The sequence below is a fragment of the Artemia sp. Qi Xiang Cuo genome, chromosome 15 (genome assembly GCF_049724085.1).
Source record: "Artemia sp. Qi Xiang Cuo chromosome 15, ASM4972408v1, whole genome shotgun sequence".
Lineage (NCBI taxonomy): Eukaryota > Metazoa > Arthropoda > Branchiopoda > Anostraca > Artemiidae > Artemia > Artemia sp. Qi Xiang Cuo.
In genome coordinates, this window is record NC_142808.1 from 33864161 (window position 1) to 33888169 (window position 24009).

Below are 24009 nucleotides of genomic sequence, written 5' to 3' on the forward strand. Positions count from 1 at the left end.
CCCAGTTTCATAAATCAAAGAAAAATTCGCTTCTTTCTTTAGGTAAGGTAAATTTTCATTAGTACAAATAGGTGCAAAATTTACAACGCTAGTCAACAGTGCATAGTTACTGCTGATTCGCTAATTAATATTTCTCTTTGGTTTGAATGACTGGTTTAGACCCTTTTACTTTAAAAGTAGATTTTTTCAAAGAAAGTAACTCAAAATCAATATAATTATTTTTTTTCTTTGATAAAAGAATGAAAAAGAGTCTTGCGATTGGTTTTTATTACTTTGGAACCTCTGACATTTTATTATTTGCATAAAATCATACAAGAATATTGAATTATCATTACCATGAACTTTTTCTATTTCATTGAAAGATCTTTAAAAACACAAGAAAAGATACAAAGTAGCTTCTTTCTAGAGTTAATTCATCCTTTTGGATTTTTCTGTTTCGGCTTTGATGGCGGCTCAAATCCTTTGTTAGCCACAGGATCAGCATTTCCAATTGAAAATCCTTGTACAATTTTTGATCTTGGCATATTTGAAGGTCTTTGATTACCCATTTCTACACCCATTAGCCGCTCATGCCTCTTCGCTTTCGGGACCGCTGCTCCTTCCTTGTCTGCTGCTTCCTTCTCAGACTTCGTATATTCATCATTTATTACATCTGCTATATCCTCTTTTGTCTTTTGTTGAGCTTCAGAAACTTCATTCCATTTATTCTGTACTCCAGATGTAGTGTTCTTTACTTTATCCACCGTGTAATCCTTGACACTCTTTGTCGCTTTCTAAAAAAACGCATAATATGTGTTTTATAAGATTGTCTTACATAATAAAAAATAAACTATTCAATGTTATACATTAAGCGTATATTATATGACCCAGATGGGGGTACATAGTAAAGAACGATGTAGACTGTATGTCTTACTTTTTTTCACTGACCACTTGTATTGAAATGGTGGTCCTAGAAAACTAGGAGAGGGCTCATTCGATTAGAAATTGAAGGTACTAGTTTCTTTTTCAAGAAACGAGAGTGACTGGATTATAGTAAGAAGATGTTTTCATGGAAAGTTGTAGTTTATGGTAGTTCATCATTTATGTGACAACATAGAATATGATATAACATACATAAATTTTGATACATTCAGAAGTCGTAAACGCACAAAATTTTTTACGGGAACAAATGCAGAAATAAAAAAAAAATAAAAGCGAGAGAACGAAGTAGCACAGGAGGGATGGAACAACGGAACAAAATATTAACGAACGTAGGATTGAACGCAGGAACAAACTAACAAAAAAACACGAACACGGGAAAGAAGGAGCAAAGAAAAATGCACAAGGATGTTCATGAAAACTAGCACATGGATATTCTCATGTCATTTCAAAGACTATCACAAGCGAAAATATTTCAGCAAGATAATAAATATAAAACATGCAAATCTTAGGAAGAAATTGTAAAAAGGTAAAATTACGAACCAGACAAAAATCGCAGAGTGAAGTTTGAAGGTTCAATTCAAACCTGTTGATCATTCAAGCTTAATTTTGCTAGATTTTTATTTTTAGTTGAAGTTTTTAATTTTAGTTAATTTGTTTTTGCAATTATCTTTTACTTTCAAGATGAGTAGGCGATTTACGAAACTTACTAACAGGTTCTGGAGGGGAAGTATATGTGAAGAGTTCTTATAAGCCTCCAGTTAAGTGCTTTGGACCATAATTATTGCAATGGTACCGTTTTATGCTTCCAAACTCTTCGACTTAAGAAGTGGTACCAGAAGTGCCGTTTTTAGTGATGTATAGCATTTCTGGATGGTAAAATTGATAAAAAGCACAAAGTTATGAGTATTGGTTTACAATAAGCCTTCCCGGGATATGATTTAAAAAATGAGGACATCACATCTGCAAAGATAGTGGATTATCTGAACAGTAATCATAAGAAGTGACAAACCATGATTGAAAAAAAAATCCAAGCTGGAATCGAAAGCATGATAATCTAATTTGAAGTCCAGCGCTGTACTAGCAGAACCACACCTCTAGTAATGTAATTTAATATATTGGTGTTTGTAGAACTTTAAAGTAGAGGTCGATATTAAGATTTGAAGCAAAGTGGCGTCACAGCCATACGCCTATTTCTAGGCCAATCACAGGGCTAGAATACTAAGCTAAATGACATCAGACCAGACTTCTAGGAATTTTAACATTGGATTTGCGCAATAGGCCCAAGAGGTCTTAGCGACCGCTCTCAGCAACCACAACTAATATAAGGAAGGATTATCAGTATAGTTATTACTAGTGTGAGAATAGAATTCAAGGAGAGAGAACAGTTTGTCTATACTCGTTTATTTGTCAAGATATATATTTGCAATAATGAGTGGTATGTTTATACTATTAGAAGTTGATAGTGGAGCTGAAAGCAGCAGCAATTATATAAGAGTACTAAACATTGCAGTAGAAATTACAAGAGGATCTCGACTTTGTCTTTAATCGGAGGATATATATGAGTAAATTTAAATTGAAGGACCTATTATGCTTCGCTGTGAAAGTCAATATAATACATTGAATAGACTTCAAAGTGCTTTAAATGCAATAGTGAAGCATATTGAGGATAATAAGTTATATTGGTAATATAATATATTATTGTTGTAATTATGCTCACACACAATAAGATTGTTTCGAAATAAAAAATGTTCTCTTTCTTTTTGTTAGATTTTTTTAAAGTAGGTTATCGAATATTCTTGAAGTAGAATGAATTGTGGTTAGTCTAGAGTCAGCAGTTAGATTGTTAGGATTGAAAAATGAATGAATTTGAAAAAGAGGGAATTATGTCAAATCTTGTGATTATGGAAAAACTGTTTGATTCTAGATGATGACTTTCTCGAGTTATCTCTTCAACGGAAAATATTTTCTCAAAGAACACTTGACAATATAATGGGGAATAATTCTCCACAAGTGGACTATTGTATGCATCTTTTACAACGTGACTCAAATGCTTTTACTCAATTTATTGATATATTAACTGAAACAAAGCAAAATTATATTGTGGATATACTTTTGAATGCATTGCTATAGATTCTATCTAGATTACTTTCCCTTCAAAACAGGTTATGTAACGTCAAAAACTTACTGCTCTCTCTCCCCCTCTAAATTTATCGAACGTAGATCTGTTTCATTTTAGCTATGAGAGAGTTGACACTGGAAACCAAAAAAATATTCTATACATGTCCACTGTGTATATATACTCATGGCAGTTGCTCAGCATGTGAGAATTGTACAATTATTGATGAGTATAATAAAAAGTGTAAATTACGCAATCCATTTAAATTACATAGAGGATATGCAGTACAAGTTAAAGGCTGTAATTCATGTCTTGAAGAGATTTGTGACTCTCGCCCTAGAGGGCAACTATGCTCCAATTGTCACTATGATAAATGCGATTAGTGGGAGAATACTTATCCTGGTAAATTGGAAAGAACCCTAAACGAGATTTTAGTTTATTTCTACGAGATTGGTTTCGTCGTGGTTTTAAATTATTTTGGGAGGAATAATCAGGTCTACGATTCAGCTGTTGGGGTAACAAGACAATTTTGTTTCTACGTCATCGTCGTGACGACACTGCATATTATGACTATAAACCTAGTGATTTTTATTTGGATGTTACACAATGTGATTCACTACTTGAAAACACTGTATATGATATTGCTTCAAATAGACAAATAGACAAATTCGAACACGTGAATTTCACAATATGAATGCAAATAGTATCATTGACTATACAAAGAGATATGATAAGAGTGAAGTTACATTGTACTGTAGAAAATGTGAATCTGACTTTGCAGCCAATCAAGATTAATATACAGTGAATTCAAATGATCTACCAGCATTAGTTGTTCTCGGCAGTTGCCTATACACAGAAGAAGAAGAAATCTAAAGTGAAGAATAAAGACCTTGTTGTTGTGTATATGTAAATTTTTTTATTAACAAACAAATTTACATATATTTTTAAAACATTTTACTCGTAGGGGCAATAAAATCAATATTATACAGTTCTGAGAGCATATTTTACACCATAAAGTCGTTCAGACGTGGATTGTCTATGTTAATGTTGAGAAACTGCTAGTAATTATAACCACGACATCTGAAGACGAAATATAGTAGCGCATGAAAACCGCAACTTTTAGTCGTTAGATCCTACACTCTCTTCGGGTTTTGAACAATAGTTTTCCCACTGCTTTCAATATATTTGTTGATGTTTGGAGTGTAGAATGTAAAGGGTAGGCCGAGAGGATCTAACAATTCAACAGTCTTTATTGTTTGAAAGATGCACAGCCAATGACCGGTCTTCACAGTCGACGGACTGCTATTAAGAATGATAATGGTATGGTTTGCACTTTGAATTTTTACAAGAAAGTCCGATGGTAAACAATAGGATCTGTATTTTGACATGTAGGGGTCCATATTAAATACACAGATTATTTGACTAGTGTTCATGGTGCAAGGTCTAGTAGAACACTGCCTTCGGGAGAGATTTCCCATTAGGTTTCAAACAGGTAATGGGTCGGCAAATGTACACTCTAAACGCACACTCCCCGTTCGTACTATACTCATATCTTGAGTACCAGACAAGTCTAGTACAGTGATACCATTTGTTTTAGCGAACATTTCTTCGGTTATACCATTTTTAAACAGTTGTGAATCATGATCTAGGATTTACATTGTCAACTCATACATTGTCCTATAGGATTTATCAAAAGATAGATTGTAGAGTGGAATTCCATTTACTTTACATACAAGAGAGGAAAGCCCAAACATCTCAAAAATATGTGGGCAACCTGTCCACAATCCTATTGCACTAGCACTTTTCACAAATACCAATGCTAATTTTGATGGAATATCGCCATTGATAAAGGATGAGTCGATGAAGGTGCGCAAGCTTGTGGAAATATTCCGTTGATTGGTGACTGTATGAGGTAAGTAGTTTAATATTATTTCAACTGGCTCTCAGTTTTTCCGCTGCCAAAGCAATAGAACTCATTACCTGAGGCTTTCATACATGTAGTATTGCCGAGGTGAGAGAGTTACATCAGGATTAACAGGAAGTTCCTTTCGTAAAATGAAATTGGATGGAGCAAGCGTCAATTTTACATCCACATTAATATTTGGTGTTAGTCATTGGGGTATATTAAACATCTCACGATATATTTTTCCAACTAGATGTAATTCACTAGTTGTAGTATTTTTTAAGTGCATCTGTACTAACAGTATCTGTAATATATTCATATCCATTGGAGTTGCCTCTAAATTCCTTGTATGACTTTGGTGTATTCAACATGAACTGCATATAGCTTGTATAATTTGAGAGATTGTTGCTAGTGCTTACCACTGTTCCATTTATGAAGACACTAATTTGTCGAAATAAACTATGCAACATGCAATTTTCAAAGGATATTCCATCAGCAAGAATTGGCATTCCATTGTCAGATTCCTTGACTATCACATGTAAATCTATAAATGTCGAAGACATGTCCATAAAGTAGTCTTCATTGGAATAAATTTGAAAGTAGATATTATCGGAGAGCGGTTGTTGTGGATAGAATTGTTCATATTATCCATGTTTTACACTCACATCAATATCTTCTGCATTGAATAGATTTAAAGATGAAGTGATTGAAGGATGGGAATCCTTATGCGGTAGATATGCCATTGTTCAGTCTATGAAAAGAAATCCTGTTTCGATCTAACAATTCTCTTCCTTGGGCTTCTTCTTCTTCTGCTGCTTATTGTACTTGTCGTTTTTTTCCTTCTTTTCTTTGACAGGAGTGATGTCTTTCGCTTCTGACCTGATTAGAGAATGATGAGTGATGGACTGTTTCTCAGCCTTTTTTAAATCTTTTCCATTTTGTCGAGATTTCAATCGCTCGCCAAGGGTTCGTGCACTGGACCTAAGATTGTCCGAAGCACGTTTTTTTTTAATTCTTGCCAGAGCCCCAATCATACAGTGTAGAGGATGCAAAATCTGTCACAGACGGTACAGTATAGTTTTTAGCCAGGAGTAGTGCAGAGCAAAACACCTTAGCAAACCAACTACCAAGACCATAGCCAGACATTGATGAACGACCTTTGTAATAGTCCATTCCATTGCCGTTGTCTTGGGCCAAGAGTAGCAACATTGTAGTCAAATATCAGGACAAGTGAATACCGCTTTTCTATTAGACATCTAGTTTTTGAACACCGACAACGATGGGTCGAAAATTACATGTATTCACAGCCAAACATTTTGATATTGCTAGAGGATCACCTAATTCAGGTCTTAGTGTTCACTGACAGAGTTCCACATAGGAAGTGTTTACGGGGATATGGTGAAGATGCTTTATATTGTACTGATGAATATGATCTTGATTGGTTTTTCGTTCAAGAACTCGTAGGAGGGGAACATTGCTAGTGGATGTTTCAACAAATGAAGCATAGAGAAATATACAAGTGTCCGAGGAGAAGGCAGGTGGGTAGTCAGCAAAAATAACATTAGTGTTTCCGGCACTTTTACCTTTGATTATATTAAGTTTAAAGCCAAGAACAACTTTTAGATTATCATTGAGAATAACCTTTTTCATTGGCAATGGGTGAACTAATGTAGATCTTGTCCTCTTCCTTTGAATAGTTGAAATGAAAGGCTCCTTTTTTACGAGCGGAAATTCTTTTATTGACAGAACGACACAAATCATTCATACAACTGAGTTCCTCGTATGGTAATTCATAATATGGATAATCCAACCAATGGATCTTTTGAATTTTATGTAGACCGCTAACGGGTGGTGGCCAATCATTTTTATATCATATATATCATATATTATATCATAATCTTTTTTTATATCATATATGCGATCTTTTCTCTGGATATCATAGGTATTTTTGAGAATACCGTCGACAAGACCCACTTCATACGCACCATCGAATTTGATGATGGGAGAGTTTCGTCCAAAATCACTTGTTTTATTCAAATCATTGTAGAGAGGGTCGGAGACATTGGACATGAATGTCACTTGGAAATCATTTGGCATTGTTTTTTTTTTTAGAGAGAGAAAAAGGTTTTATTAAAAAAAATACAACACATTAACAACAAAACCCGAAGTTTATTAAACTTGTATGGGTACACATCACCTTTTACAAAACCCTACATACACAATTACTACCAGCCTGCATTAGACCCCCCCCCAAAAAAAAAAATGACAAAAAATAATAAGAAGAAAATATATAAATAAAGATAAACGAAATAAATTAATTTCTAATAATTTCACGACCTAATTGGATACCGAAGACACAAAACTAAAAATCATTCATTCTATTCTACCTCCTCGTCGCCCTCCCAAAAAAAAGTGTCACAATCACTTGAGAGAAAATTCGCCTAGCAAGGATTAAAACTCATATGTAGACAAACACTGTCCTTTTAATTTACTGCGAAATTCATTTAGCTCATCAATTGTTGAAACTACCTGCGTTAATGGTTCCCATACCCGAGGGCCAACATGTCTTATGGAAAAAACAGATCGCTTTGTAATAACCTGAGGTCGCCGAACAGATGTTGATGTTCTAGTCGAGTAACTATGAAAATTAACACCACTTGTAAACATTTCCCTAAAACACTCAGGTAATAATGCGTGTGCATATTTAAATATAAAAAGAGCATTGTAAAAACGGAATAATCCAGCCCCCGGTAATATATTTACTTGATTATATCTATGTATAACTGATATATTATGATTATCTCCAGTTAAAACACGTAGGGCATTATTTTGTAAACTTCTAAGGGGACGAAGGTGCATTAAAAACGTAATTGACCACACAAGACAACCATATAGAAGGTATGGGTGAACAAAAGAAAAATAAAGCAATCTCATAATGTCTTTCGGAAAAAAGTACTTCATTTTCCTCTTCATCCCAACATTTCTAGTCACTTTGCCACTAACACATGAACCGTTTTCTTTGAAGTTAAGGCACTCATCAACAATCATACTTAGATACTTTGTTGAAACTTCCCGAGGCAGAATATTTTCACCTAACTGTATTTTGTTAATCCAAGGGTAGTAATTGCTACTTCTCCCATACATTACAAAATGGGATTTTGCATGGTTTAGCTGAAGTCTGTTAACCGTCATCAATTTCTCAATGTTTAACATGCCAGTCTGAAGATTCTGTATAAGCATTTCCCCGGTTTTTGCAGCAACAGTTAGATGCGTGTCATCAGCGAAATAAGGCAAAATAGATTTTGATGCTCCAGTATCACGACATTTTAAATCAAAAGACAGTCCATTGATAGCATTTCGCAGGTCATCAATATATATAAGAAACAGTAGTGGCCCCAAAACAGACCCTTGAGGGACACCAAATCCAACACTTTTAACTTGCGATTTAATTTCACCAGCACGGACAAACTGCTTTCTATCCTGGAGAAAAGATTCCAATAGACGATAAAACATACCTTGAAAACCACAAGTCCTCAGCTTCACCAGAAGAATTTCATGGTCCACTGCATCAAAGGCTTTCACAATGTCCAAAAATACAGATGCAACTTTCCACCCTTGATCCAGAGCATCGTTCACAAAAGTCCTGAGAAAAAGAAGAGCTTGATCTGTCGACATTGTTTTACGGAATCCAAACTGAGTTTTACTAAAATACTTTTTATTCTCAAGAAAATCAACCATCCTGCCACTAATTAATTTTTCAAAAACTCACGATAAAACTGGCAGCAATGAAATAGGCCTATAATCATTCGGCAAATTTTTTTTCCGCCCTTAAAAAGCGGAATCACTCTAGCAATTTTCATAAAATCGGGAAAAACACCAACTTTTAGGCACATATTAAATAGAACACAAACCTGGTCGCATATTTCCGAGAAAACATACTTAAGTACACGCAATGAAAGGAAGTCAGCACCCGAAGCATTATTTCTCATGTTCCACAATGTGGTACGTAATTCACTAGCAGTTACTGGTTTCAGATATGCAGATGCATCACTTTCCTCGGGTAAAAACTGGTGGTATGTTCCATCCTCAGAAAATTTTCTCGTGGAGTTCGCTATCCGTTTACCAACAATAGAAAAATGGTCACACATATTATCTACAATCGAAGCATCAGTGTTGAAATTGTTAATGTCTTCAACTGCAACCCAAGAATAAAAATCAGAGTTGTATCCTAGCCAACGAACAAGCAACTGTCTCTTGTCCCTGCGAGTACGACTCTTTAATATCTTTTCAATTTGATAAATTTCACTACTGTTTTTAACTTTTTGTAGTTTATAATCATAAAAACCGCGGAGAATCTTATCATCTTTGGTATCTCGCAGACGATATGTTATGGGTTCGGTGTCTAGGATTTTTGACACTTTAAAAAGTTCAGTAAACCATAAACAATTCCCCTTTTCAAAAATATTAGCAGTTCTATTAATTCGAACAGTATCGCAAACATTGAATTTTTTCTTCACATTTTTTTTCACTACGATATTGTTTAAGAAAAGTGTCAAATGTATTTTTACTGCGATGAACTTCCTGAGGGCTAACGTTGGACAGAGATCGAGGGGGTCGATGGTTATATATTTGCAAGATTTTATCTGAATCATGAATAAAAGCAGCAGTATTTTTCAGTGTTCAATATCTCGAAATTAATAGACGAATCGTTCTTATCAATCTTTCAGCCAATGCAGCCTTTATCGGACTATGACTATGATAGAGCTTTGTATTATATTTCAATTAATTTAAAAAATATAAATGTTTTTACTTTTATAACTTTTATAAATAAAAAAATATTAACATTTTGATTACTAAATATCAGTATATGTATATTAAACTGATAATGCACATTCATTTGTGTTTTTTCTTTAAAGTGCAAATTTTGTTCTGGCCTTGGGAAGGCATAGGGGTTTTGCGTCCAACTTACATTAGCGAGCAGAAATTAACATAAGTTGGGCGCAAAACCCCTATGGATTCCCAAGGCCTTAACAAAATTTACACTTTACTGAAAAAATATAAATGTTTTTACTTTATAACTTTAATAAATCAAATAATATCAATATTTTGATTACTAAATATCAGTATGTGTATATTAAACTGACAATGCATATTCATTTGTATTTTTTCAGTAAAGTGCAAAATCTTGGGAAGGCATAGGGGTTTTACGCCCAACTTATGATAATTTCTGCTCGTTTTGAGTTTAATTCGGCTAATTATTGTAATTTCTGTTCGTTTTGGGTTTCATTTATTTATCGATGCTGTTTTGTGGTAGTTTCACGCTTGGTAGATTATTTAATTTTATTTTTGCTCATTTTTTGTTTAATGGAGTTCTTTAATTTTCTGTGAAAAAATTATTTTGTGGAAAGTTTTTTTAAATTAATTTCTGTTCGTTTTATATTGACACAGTCTTTTCAGGGAAAAAGAAAATAATACTTCAAATCTTTTCGTTTTATAAGATTTTATAGTTTGGCCTGCTATTTGTATGCTGGAGAAAAATTTTCAGCAATTTTTAACAACACACCCTTTTAAAAATCTGGACACAAATAGTACTGTTTAATTTAGTTTCATACCTCCTCTAGTTAACCTGAAATTGAAAACTTGATACCATTCGCAAAACAATCTGTTTACTTTCTTTGATAGCTTGGATACACTTACGCTACTGTGATTTGGTTAATTTTTAAGAGCAGAAATGGGAGGGTTGGCGTGGGAGGGTGGGCGTGGGAGGGTGGGAGTGGAAAGGGGATTAGATGCCCTCAAATCACTTTCGACCATTAAAAAGGGCATCAGCCCTTTCTATTTTCAATCGAATGAGCCGTTTTCAAAGTTCCCACGACAACCCCTTCGATACGAAGTGCCCTGGTCTAAACAATAACAACAATAAAAAATAATACATTATACCCACTTTGATCTTTACTATAAAAATGTCGAGCCTTCCAATCACTTTCGACTATTTAAAAGGGTACTAGGCCTTTCGATTTTCAATCGAATGAGCCCTTTTGGAAACGAAAAAGCTTTCTATAAACACCTTACATGCCCCCAGGGCATAAATTACCCTTACCCTAAGGTCTGTTAGGGTGGTTGTCATCCTCCAAGACCGAATTTCCCGAACTTAATTTACAACCCTTGCTCCGAGGGCTCTGAGGGGGTTATCATCCTCAAAGACCTAATTCCCAAAATTTTCAACTGCGTTGAACAAAATGGATATCTCAAAATTTTGATTGCATGTGTTTGAGGAAATAGTGGGCGTGAGAGGGGATTAGTTGCCCTCCATAACTTTCAACTATTAAGAAGGGCACTGGCCATTTCAATTTCCAATTGAGTGAGTCCTTTTTGAAGTTTTTACGACAGCATTTTCTATTAGAAACCTTATATGCCCAAAGGGCATAACTTACAACCCTCACCCTGAGGGTTGTGGGGGGGGTTGTCATCCTCAATTACCTAATTTCCAGCACGTTCAACTACGTTGAACAAAATGGCTATCTCAAAGCTTTGATTGGATGGGTTTTGGGAAATGGTGGCCTGAGAGGGGGGTTAGTTGCCCTCCAATCGCTTTCGGATATTAAAAAGGGCACTAGCCCTTTGAGTTTCCAGTTGAACTAGCCCTTTTTGAAGCTTCTACGACAAAGCCTTCAGTAAAAACCTTATATGCCCCCAGGGCATAAATTACAGCCCTTGCCCTAAGGACAGTGGGAGGAGTGTCCTACTCAAAGACATAATTTCTAGATCTTTCAACTACGTTGAACAAAATGGATATCTCAAAATTTTTATTGAATGTGTTTGGTGAAATGGTGTTTGTGGAAAGGGTGTTAGTTGCCATCACTTTCGACTATTAAAAAGGGCACAAGCCCTCTCCAATTTCAAATCTAATGAGCCCATTTCCAAGTTTCTACGACATCTCCTTCGATACAAAGTGCCCTGGCCTAAGACCAACCAAAAAAAAAAAAAAAAAAAAAAAAAAAAAATAACACATTCTGCCAACATCGTTCTTTACTTAGGCAGCGTTATTGCGCTGCCTATGATACTATTTCGGGAAAGTTTTCTTAAAAATAAAACCTCAGTATAATATCTGAAATGGTCTGTCATCAGTTACCATTGAAATTTTGGGGTAAAAATTTACCACTCCTGACCAGATACGGATCAACGAAACGCCTGACTAGTTAAGGGTTAGGGATATCGCGGCTCTTTTAGTTTAGAACTTTGATATTTCTTTTCTTCGTCCAGCTTTTTCACACCAATACCGAGAAAACAGCAAAGAAAAATCTCCCTTAGCAATAATAGATCCATTAAAGTATAGAAGTTATTAGTGGTACTATTCCTCTATTTGAGTCCCAGACACAGAAAACAAAATAGTAAAGTCGTCTGAAATCACAAGCAAAATGGCTTGTAAAACTAGACAGCAGTGCTTTCGAACCCATGGTAAAATACTCCTTTTTTGAGCTGTTAATTTTTCTATCTAGGATTCTTAGAAAATATTTTACAATTGGACCTGGCAATCGTCCCACATATTAGCCGCATAAGATTTTAATTTAACTTCAATTTGAAACTGCTGCCCACCTCCTTGATTGCTTAAACAGAGCTTTTCGTTCAAATGAAGAAACGGGACATTGAGGAAACAGTTACAGTTGATCTTCTCTAATATTAAATAAAAAAAACAAGCTTTTTTAACTGAAAGTAATGAGCAACATTAAAACTTAAAACGAACAGACATTATTCCAAACATGAAAGGGGCTGTCCCCTCCTTAACGCCTCGCTCTTTACGCTAAAGTTAGACTCCTTCTCACAACGCTATTTCTTAAAAAAATAAAAAACTTTAGCGTAATAAGCGAGGCGTTGTGGGGGGGGACAGCCCCTTTCATATATGGAATAATTTCTGTTCATTTTAAGTTTTAATGTGGCTTCTTACTTTCATTTAAAAAAACTTTTTTTTTTTTTTTTTTATTATTGACAAACATCACTCACTCTCTATCTCGTTTTCATTACCGCGAACGGTTTAATATAGCGAGGAAAAATGTTTACCAATCAAATTCTGCTAGTTATTTTGTGGGAGAAACACTTTAGTTATGTTGCAGTCTGTCGTTTTGTTGTTTTTTGTTTATTGCTGCTGATTTTAGTTCTTGCAAAAAAGTGGTAGGACTCTGACACTAATGGCTTTTACAGGAAGTGTGAACATCTGAATAGTTTGATAATTATGATAGTATATTTTGGAAAGCTGTGCATGATTCTTGCCTGGGACAGAAAAAGTTTTTGCTTGTCCTTGAATCAGGGCCTATAACATATGAGCTGAAGTGAAGTTCTATAAACTATCAAACAGTTCGTGGTAACGAACTGTAAATAAGGAGCGACCCGGCTCAATAGTCACCGAAACTCTAAGAAACGATATTTTGATACCAAAAGATACATCAAAAGAAATCAAATTTTAATACTGATTACAAATATATAAGTTTCATCAAGGTTAGTCCTACTCATCAAAAGTTACGCATCTGAGAAAATTTGGCTGATTTTCGAAAAAAAGGGGAAATACCCCCTAAAAGCTATAGAACCTTATTGAAAATCACACCATCAGATTCAGCGTACTCCAGAATCTTACTTTAGAGATCTCAAATTTATACCTGCAAAAATGATGAATTTTGTATTTTTTTTTTGCCAAAAGAAAGACCACGAATATAGTTTTGTTTGTTGTTGTTTTCCCCCAGGGGTAATCGTATTGATCCAGTGGTCCTAGAATATCGTTGGAGGGCTCATTTGAACGGAAATTAAAAGTTCTAGCGCCCTTTTAAGTGACCAAAAAAATGGAGGGCAACTAGGCCCCCTCCCACGCTCATTTTTCCCTAAGTCCCCTGATCAAAATTTCGAGATAGTCATTTTGTTCAGCATGGTCAAAGATATAATAAATATATCTTTTAGGATGACTTAATCACCTAAAGTCCCCGGGGGGAGGGCTGAAAGTTATTAGCTCTGCTCAATGTTTACATATAGTATTGGTTCGGGAAGTATACAGACGTTTTCAAGGTTTTCTGGTAGTGGGGAAGGGGGTCGGGGTTATGTGGGAGGATCTTTCCATGGAGGAAGTTTTCATGGGGGAAGGGACATTACTAAGAAGGGGGCACCGGATTTCCCAGCATTATTTCAAAAACGATCAGAAATTAAATAAAAAAATAAACAAGTTTTTCAACTGAAAGTAAGGAGCAACATCAAAATTTAAAACTAACAGAAATTATAAAGTATATGATTGGGTTTGCCCACTAGTCAATACCTCACTCTTTAAGCAAAATAATTTTAGTCCTTTCATAAGAGCTATTTATTCTAATTAACGGCCTTTGTGATTAAGAGGTCATTTTTAAGGAATTGGAACAAAATTCAAACCTTAGCGTAAAGAGCGAGGTATTGAATAGGGGGCGAACCCCCTAATATACGTATTAAAAATATATGAATATAGAAGTTAGTTACGTAAGTTAATTTGTAAGTTACGTATATTTGTTACGAATAAAAACGTTCGTAAATAAAATTAAACAACTTTCGAGAAAGCCATTTAACCAAAAAAAAGTAAAATTAATATGCACATTTTTTTTTATTATTCATGAAAGGTGAGCCAAAATCAAAAGCTGCATTAATTCAAAAACGTTCAAAAATTAAATTTTATTTTTATTTGGTTAAATGGCTTTCTCAAAATTTGTTTAATTTTATTTACAAACGTTTTTATTAGTAATAAATATACGTAGCTTACGAATCAACTTACGTAAGAAACTTCTATATCCATATATTTTTAATACGTATATTAGGAGGTTCGCCCCTAGTCAATACCTCTCTCTTTAGCTAAAGTTCGAATTTTGTTCCAATTCTTTAAAAATGACCTCTTAACCACAAAGGCCGTTAATTAGAATAAATAGCTCTAATGAAAGTACTAAAAATTCTTTGGCTTAAAGAGCGAGGTATTAACTAGGGGGCGAACCCAATCATATACTTTATAATTTCTGTTCGTTTTCAGTTTTGATGTTGCTCCTTACTTTCAGTTGAAAAAGTTGTTCATTTTTTATTTAATTTCTGAACGTTTTTTTAATAATACTGGGAAATCCGGCGCCCCCTTCACAGCAATATCCCTTCCCCCATGAAAGCTTCCTCCATGTAAAGATCCTCCCACATAACCTCCGATTCCCCCCCCCTACTACCAGAAAAAAATCTCCCTTGAAAACGTCTGTATACTTCCCAATAACCAACACTATATTTAAACATTGGGTAAAGCTAAAAGGACCTATCCCTATTTGGAATTCTTATTGTTTTCGTAAAGCTCATAACTTTCAGCCCTCCCCCCGGGGACTTTAGGGGATTAAGTCATCTTAGAAGACATATTTATTATATCTTTGACCATGCTGAACAAAATGGCTATCTCAAAATTTTGATCGGGTGACTTTGGGGAAAAAAATGAGCGTGGGAGGGGGCCTAGTTGCCCTCCATTTTTTTTGTCATTTAAATAGGCACTAGAGCTTTTAATTTCCGTTAAAATGAGCCCTCCCACAATCTAGGACCACTGGGTTGATACGATTACCCGTGGAAAAAAAACAACAAAAAAACAAATAAACACGCAGCCGTGATCTTTGTTTTGGCAAAAAATACAAAATTCCACATTTTTGCAGATAGGAGCTTGAAACCTCTACAGTAGGGTTTACTGATACGCTGAATCGGATGGTGTGATTTTAATTAAGGTTCTATAGCTTTTAGGGGGTCTTTCCCCCTTTTTTCGAAAATCAGCCAAATTTTCTCAGGCGCGTAACTTTTGATGGATAGGACTAAACTTGATGAAACTTATATATTTGAAATCAATATTAAAATATGATTCTTTTTATTTATCTATTGGTATCGAGATCACGTTTTTAGAGTTTCGGTTACTATTGAGCCGCGTTGCTCCTTACTTACAGCTCGTTGCCACAAACTGTTTGAAAAAACAGCAAAAAAAATATAAATATATAAATAATATCAACACAGTGACAATAATCTGAAAATCTCCGAATTTTTTGGCTTTAAACCCGGAAATCCTTATTAATAGATCTACAAGGAAAATAAAAGAAAAATTAGATTAAATAGCAAAAACATGCAAGAAAATAACATAAAAACCAAAATACGCTAGAAATAAAGGAAAAAACTCAGATCTAGAAAATTACTATAATTCTTTTTGTAAAATTTTAAGCTTCGCTTACGCTCTATACAGAAAACAGAAAAAAAAACTGCTGATAACCAGCTTTATTCACATTAAATTTATATTAAGTGACACCTGAACGTTATTTAGCAGCTTAAGTTATCCTTGTTATGCTGTTTTTATATACAATTAGGTACTTTTGGTTTTGGACTAAATAGCATTTTATTTTGTGCAACTCTCATTTAGAGATTTAGATACTGAATAATTAATATCATTATTTTACATCCGTCATTCATTCACGATCAATTCATTGCGCCAATGAAAGACTTCTGTACTTAAGGTTCGATCAGACCCTTTGAGGGTGATAGGATTCCTATGAGGTTTTCCTCATAGGCCGATAGGATTTTTGAGTTGAAATTTTTTCAACTCGACCCTATGAGGGTGATAGGATTTCTGATTTTAAAGGGAAAAACCTATTTTACCTTCAAGAGGAATGAGAAGATTATAAAAATGACAGATCAAGGCTAGCTTAATTCCTATTGTTGCTAATTAAATTCAGTATAGATGCAGGGCTGGTCCTCGGTATTTATTTAGCTTTGGCCCCCTCATAAGGAGACATGTTAAGAAAACAATTCTTACTTAAAATATGTATAATGATCCTAGTTCTTATATTATCGAAGGGGAGAACCTTTATCATCAAGTCTTTCCTCTAAAAATCCTCAAAAGTGAAAATTTTTCCAAATATCACCACATAATATCACCACTGGTCCTCCACATAAGGAAACTTGTTAAGAAAACAGTTCTTACTTCAGAATATGCAGAATAATCCCAGTTAACATATATTGCAAGGGGAGAATCTTTATCTTCACTTCTTTTTCCAGTTTTCCTAATAAATTCATGAATTTTTTAGAACCTATATATTAACAAACTATGTATCCCAACCCCTGTAAGATGCAAATGTAGTCCCAGAATTGCATCCTGAATTCAAATTTATTCTTCATATGCATCACAGATCAACTTTACCCCCACGCCCATGGCCTGCAAATATATAATCTGATTTTGATTCATTTAGGCATGGGCATAAAGTTTATCTGTGATGCAAATGAAGGTTGTATTTAGATCCAGAATACAAATCTGGGTATATGTTTACACATTAAGGGGGTGGAGTATGTACTTTGTCAATATGTATTCAAGGTCATACCCAGGGGGAGGATTAAACCCCCTCCCACCCCCACCCCAGAAAAAAATCCTGGGTACAGCCTTATGTATATGTTCTAAGAAATTCAGGAATTTCTTAGAAAACAAGGAAAGAATTGAAGATAAAGGTTCTTCCCCTTCAGAATATGTTAACTAGGATTATTCTGCATATTATGAAGTATTATGTTCTTAACATGTTTCCTTATGTAGAGGATCAACCATGCATCTATACCTTCAATTTGAACCCAACCTTTCCCAAATGTATAGTCCATATTATATATTTACCATGTGTTTATTGGCTAGTATAGAGCTGCATGATTTCCTGCTATGTATGTAGACTAAGAGGAAGGTCACTTGTACCTGATGCTGCCCCTACTGCTTTTAGTTGGATGGAAAACAATCCAAAGAAAGTCCCCTTTGAAAAGGAGCCAAAAGTAAGATTGGATTTGTCAAAGCTTGGAGGTTTGCCCCTTCAGTCTGTCTAAAGAAAACAGATACATAATTGCAGCTTTGTACATTTCCTTTCTTTCTTGGATCTCATTATACAAATAAAGACAAAATAATAAGCAATAATTTTATTTAGATACTCACACAAAGATAGTCAGGCAATAGAGTTTCAGTAAATAATTGGGCAAAAATGGCATAAATTCAGTCTGGTTACTCAAACAACACTGTTTAAAAATCATTTTCCATTTTGTATATATTTTCAAAATTTTAACATTGCTATATTGACGGTTTGCTCTTAGTCCAAATAAGAATGCCAAAAGACAGGTGGTTCCCAATTAACTTTTTTGTCTCCTTTTAACTCTTTGTCTTGCATGCATTTTTTTTTTCATGCTAGCTAGTTGCAAATACTTGGGTGTGTCTTGCAATTTACATGTATCTAGAATGTTTGTGTTGCAAAATAGAAGTTTATTGTGATTCTATTCTTTTGAGTTCAGGTTGCAAAGTAATAAATTTTTTCAAGAAGCCCAATTTTTCAAACTGTAGAGGAATTCAAGTTTTTCTTAGTTTTGCTTTATGTTACATTTGCAGTTGATTAGAGATGTGTTGCATTTGATGATTTTATCATATCTTTGAATGATTATTGTGACTGGATAGAATTTTTCTTATAGATGATGATTGCATGTTATCCTAAAATGATTTATTGAAACCTAATTGGTCATTTCCTATAAATGATGCCTGTATTTTATCATAAAATATTTTGTTGAAATTTTACTGTTAATAGTTATGTGCAGTCACCTCTAATTATTAAAGATTTAATCATCCGTCATGACCCTTATGTGTAGTAGACCTTAGTACTTTTTATTTGTTCCAACTTCAGTAATGTATTAACAATCTACTAAGGACCTTCAATTTATTATAACATTTTTGTTTTCAGTTGAATAGTGCAAAAATACCTGGAGGTATCTGAGAAATGAATTTTTCAAGAAGCTTAATGCACAACAAAACAAAAGAAGTGGGGATGGTGGCAAAGATTGGGGATTTTCAAAGTGGCCTCACTTTAGGTCAATGCAATTTCTCTTGAAGCATCATAATCCCCGATGGTAAGATTTACGGTTTTGATTTATTGTTTATACACAGTAAGTATTTATAGGTATCTAAAAAGAGATATTTTTGTTTCCTTTAAAAACATTCCTTTATATCTATGTCATGGAATGGTTTCCTTAAATTTATTATTGAACACAATAAATAATTCACCCTAAAAGCAGAGCTTTTCCATGTGGTGGAGAAGACATAACTAAAATAACATAAAACAAAAAAGTTAAAAAAGATGGGTAATTCATTACTCTAGTCCAAACATGAAACCTTATCATAAATCCACCAAGAAATAAAGGGACAGTATTTGCTAGCGTTTTGTTAAGTCCATCATTTCAATATGCATATTGAGGATATTTTCAATGAATTTCATAACCCCAGATACTGTTCCCCTCCACAGCCACCTCACCCATACTAACTGAATCACAAATCAGTGCTCTTACTGAGAGGTTTCAAAATAGTTTATTGCCTTTTTTCATGGTTCCTGATATATGTCCTGAACTAAACAGGGCTCCTTTGTCTATTTTCATTTGTTTGTATGTTGCTATAGCCATTTTCCTTTAAATTTTACTGCTTTGTGATGCATCTTGTCCCTGTAAGTTTTTATTTTTTTCCCTGGACTAATTGAAATACAACCTCCCCCCTCTTTCTTTGTTTGTTTTTTTTCATTTTCCATGTATGTATACTTCTTTCTTAATTAGTTTTAAACGTTTTTCTGTTGTTCTTCATGCTCTACTTGACACAAGAAGCAAATTTGAATCTATTAGAGCCTCTAATAGTCTTTTGGAAATACATATATTTATACTTTCATAAATAACCTTTAAGTTCACAATATTTCAGTAGCTTTTTATGAACAAGACTTGATATGCGTTAAACAGTCACCAAGCTCAGTGGCAGATTGGGGGGGGGTGCCCCCAGCGTAGTCTAAAGTAGTGTTATTTACTTAATTAACTCAAGTTTACATTAATTAAATTTGCTCATAATGCAAATTTTTTGGAACAACCTATTTTACCCCCCCCCCCCTAAAATTTTTTTATCGGATCAACCTATTTTGCCCCACCCCCTCCACACAAAAAATCCTGGATTCGCCCCTGACCAAGCTTTAAAAGAAAGTTCAGAAGGAAATGGCGTCAAAATAGATTGTTCCATTGTTTCAAAAGATTTGCCAGTGACAATTTTTTAGTATAAAATATTTAATAAATGTTGGCCAAAGCTCTGCATTTAAGATTATGGAAATTGATTCAAGTAATGCTGATTGCAAGGCTATTAAGGAATAGTAATCCTTGACAAACTACCAACCATTTGCATCTTTCTTCTGTTCTGTTTACTTTCTGTGAAAAAAATTAGACTGTTTAATTTTCTGGTTTTCAAAGATAGCTACAGATAGGGTTAAAAACTAAAAATATATGTGCTTTGCAGTGTAAATGGAAATATTTTCAACTTACTTTGTCTTGCATGACATCAGGGAATCTGGTACATACTGAAGAGACAGTCATTATTCAGCTCTCTGGAGATGATGGACTCGCAGACCTGCCCACTACCACTTCAAGTGATGAAAGCTCAACATCAAACCTCTACTCAGATATTCCTCAATCCTCCAAATATCAAACTCAAACTCCTCATGTGGAATCTTTCCCCATACCCCAAATATCAAACTCCTCATGTGAAATCTTCCCCCATCCCCCAATCCTCCAAATATCAAACTCCTCATGTGAAATCTTTCCCCATCCCCCAAATCCTCCTTCATAATCTCAAATCCCAGCCCCAAATGCCAAGTTTGTCAAATCCTTCACCAACCCCAATTTATTCTCCTATTCCCACCACTTTTGTTCACCTAGAATCTACTCCAACCTCTTCACCTACCCCTTTAACCTCCCAACCTCCCAATAACCCAAGAACCTCCACTCCAACCTCTTCATCTACTTCCACCTCCAACTCTCACAATAAAAGAAAAAGACTCCCCACTGCAACAGAAGAATTACAACAGACAGCAGATGTACAACATACCATGTCTGTTGTCAAGCAGTTTCTTGAAACTAGGATCAATAAAAAGAACAAGTGGGAAGGGACAAGAAACTATGGATTTTGTTGCACGCTTGCAAAAAAATTAGATGGCCTTCCCTTGAATAGCCAAATCCATATTCAGAAGGCTATTCTGGAGGTTTTTGAACAAGAGCTTGATAAGCTTGAGTAATTGTGCTTTTTTTCCTTTTTTTAAAATAAACTATTATGCTTATCAAAACTAAATTATAAGCGTTATATGTCGTAAGTTACTTCTACAAAATTTTTTTTTGATTGATTCGAATATGGCTTCCTCAATTGGATGTGGTTGGATTTGATCAAGTCTAGGTCCTAATAAATCATGTATGGTAGGTAATCTTATTGCTGGTTTTGGCGCTTAAGATACATAGATAAGATAGATAACTTTTTTATTTGTTTTGATATTGTAGTATAATCGGTACAAATGTTTGTAGAAAGTAAAGGGCAGTGATGCCAAAAACAAGTACATTTAGCAATTAAAATTAATTAAAGTAAACAAAAAAAAATAATAAAACAAAGGACAAGAAGAAAAAAAAAACTGAATTAAAATCAACTTGATGGAAGTGATGAAAAACTGGAAAGCCATGGCTAATTAGAGTAAAGCCAAGACAGATTGTCTCTGTGAGATGCAAAGCTAGCATACCTTTTTAAGAAACATTCAACAATGGTTGATAGATAGTCTATCATCCATCCTAAGGGAGAACTAAGGTGTAGGGGATTGAAAAAAGGCAATTCAAATTGTCTATCAACTCTTTGATCCATTTGAAGGTAATTGGAGACCCCAAAAAATTAGACCCCAAATGAACAAATAATCATTAAAGCAAACCAAAAACTATGCAAGACAAAAATTAAATAACATTAATAGGAGGAACAATCCTGCCTAGTCCAGTATATGTGTCATGTTACCAAAACACAAATTAAAATAGTACTAAAAACTACGGAAGACAAGAATAAAGTAGACACTTAAGACAAGGAGATTACTCGCACAGATAGAATGGCTATTGTTGAAAAAATATTTGGATAATTTTTTCTTTCTTGCCGAATTTTTAAAATAAATATTGTAATTTTGATACCTTTCTGTGCATGTTTTAGTACTGGAAAAAAAAGGGGATTAAGAAAGAAACATCTTGAGGTTTTTACTTTATGGAGTTTAGGAAGTGTCCTGGGTTAAGCAAGTAAATAAAAACAAAAAAGGAAAAAAAATTGTCTTGCTTAAGAAACATTACAAATTCAGTGGCAAATAGCTTCAATTTCAAAATGAAGCCAAAACAGGCTTTGAATCTGATTGGAGTGTTGGGGTTGAACAAAACATTCTATTTAAATAGCTTGTTAAATATGTTTGATAAATAATAACAACAAAATTAGTTTTTAGGATAAAAGATGCAAAATTAGTTTTAAGATGCAAAATTGTCACAAGGAACCCATGAAAAAAATAAAAAAATTTAATAAATAAATGGGTTTTTTCTCCAAAATAGTTTTAGTTCTAGAAAGATAATTTTCATCTAATATTTTTTTTCTATTTCTCAAGATTATCTGGCACTATTCTCTTTAATGAATGCTAATCATTAAAAACTAAATTGTACTAAGATGCTATTCAAGTATTTCCACCAATCCCAAAACAATACCATGTTAATAACTTTGATTTAACCTACATGTTTTATAGAAATAGCCTCAATTGCAAACTGGAAAGAGAAAAAAAAATTTGACTGACTGAATCTAATATATCCCATTATGCACAGACTGATCCTGCCACGGAACAAATCCAGGACCAGTAAAATATTCCTTAAAGGTATTTCTTACTAGGATAGCATTTCTAGATGAGAAATTACTGGATAAATTTCTGGCTGACTCTAGGCAATAGCTGTTGCGCCAAGACCCTGGAATAATTTGCCCATTTACTTCTCGGTCAACAAGGGTGGTGAAGTTATGTCATGACAAATTAGATCCTAAAAGGAAGTTATGCAAGATGCAAGTGGTTTTCAGTATAAGGTCTATTGTTTCCAGCTTGCAATTGCCACTACTTTTGAGGATTCTAAATATCATGGACATTATCCCAAATGCATTGTTTACCACCCTTCTAGCCTGTGACAGACTGTAATTAAATATCTTTTGTTGTTGGGTGAGGCTGCCATACTTTGGATATGGCTGCATTAAGTTTTTTTTGAAGAGGAAAAGCTTCATCTACAACAAAAACAAATGGGAAAACATCCTCTGAGTTTGGCAACAAAGATGGGTAGGGTGGCATTGTGCAAAGCAGTACCAAAGCTTGACCTAGAAAAGACAGTACTGTCATTTTCCTTTCCTTTAGCGCCTACGTCAATATAAATAAACTTGTAGCGAGCATCTACAGCAGCCATCAAAACTATGCTGTAAAATTGATGGAAATTGAAAAAATCAGAACCAGAATTAGAAGGACACTGAATTTGACAGTGTTTTCCATCAATTGCCCCAATGCAATGTGGAAAGTCCCAAAGTTCAGAAAATCTCTGGCTATTGCATAAAAATCTTCCTTGGAAGGTGGCTTCATATAAATAGGTTGTAGGTTTTTCCAAATTGCTTTGCATGTTTCTTTTATGATGCCTGAAATTGTGGATTGTCCCATTCTGCAACACAATGATAATGTTGCCATAGAATTCCCACTTGCAAGATACCTGAAAATAAAATATTTATATAATATGTATATATAAAAGGGAACTTCCACAAAGATGGGATAGTTGTCACATTTTCTAAATAAAAACTGATTTGTATAAATTCAGTTGCAAAAGAGAATACAAAAAAAAAACTGGGGCCACAAGATTGAAATAAACAAACATTCAAGTTTGAATTTGTTCTCCATCTAAGAAAACAAGTGAAAGGAGATACACTCAATAGTCCAAATCCATTTATATCACACTTATATGCTTTCTAAAATTGGGCATAAAATCAAAACCTTACACTGACTTATTTTCTGCAAAGTACAAAGGGTAGAAAACTTTCAATTTATCTTAATGACCAAGCCTCTGAGAAAATTCTATTGACTGTTATATATAAAATATTTTAACAGTCAAGAAAATCCAAATAAGGTATTTTACCTTCTATCACAAAGAAATTTATCAAGGCCATTTTTTCCTCATTTAAATG

The 24009-nt window shown here is 34.2% G+C and overlaps 1 protein-coding gene and 1 pseudogene across 1 annotated transcript in view; both read right to left on the reverse strand.

The window, feature by feature from the left end:
• Positions 1–325: 325 nt before the first annotated feature.
• Positions 326–24009, reverse strand: part of LOC148943592 (uncharacterized) — a 47485-nt gene continuing 23801 nt past the window's right edge. The window contains exon 5 of the mRNA XM_089101177.1: positions 326–774. Coding sequence (XP_088957303.1) covers positions 414–774 — 361 coding nt within the window. The 3' untranslated portion in view covers positions 326–413. The remainder of the gene's footprint in view (positions 775–24009) is intronic.
• LOC148943593 (uncharacterized) lies at positions 22443–23725 on the reverse strand (annotated as a pseudogene).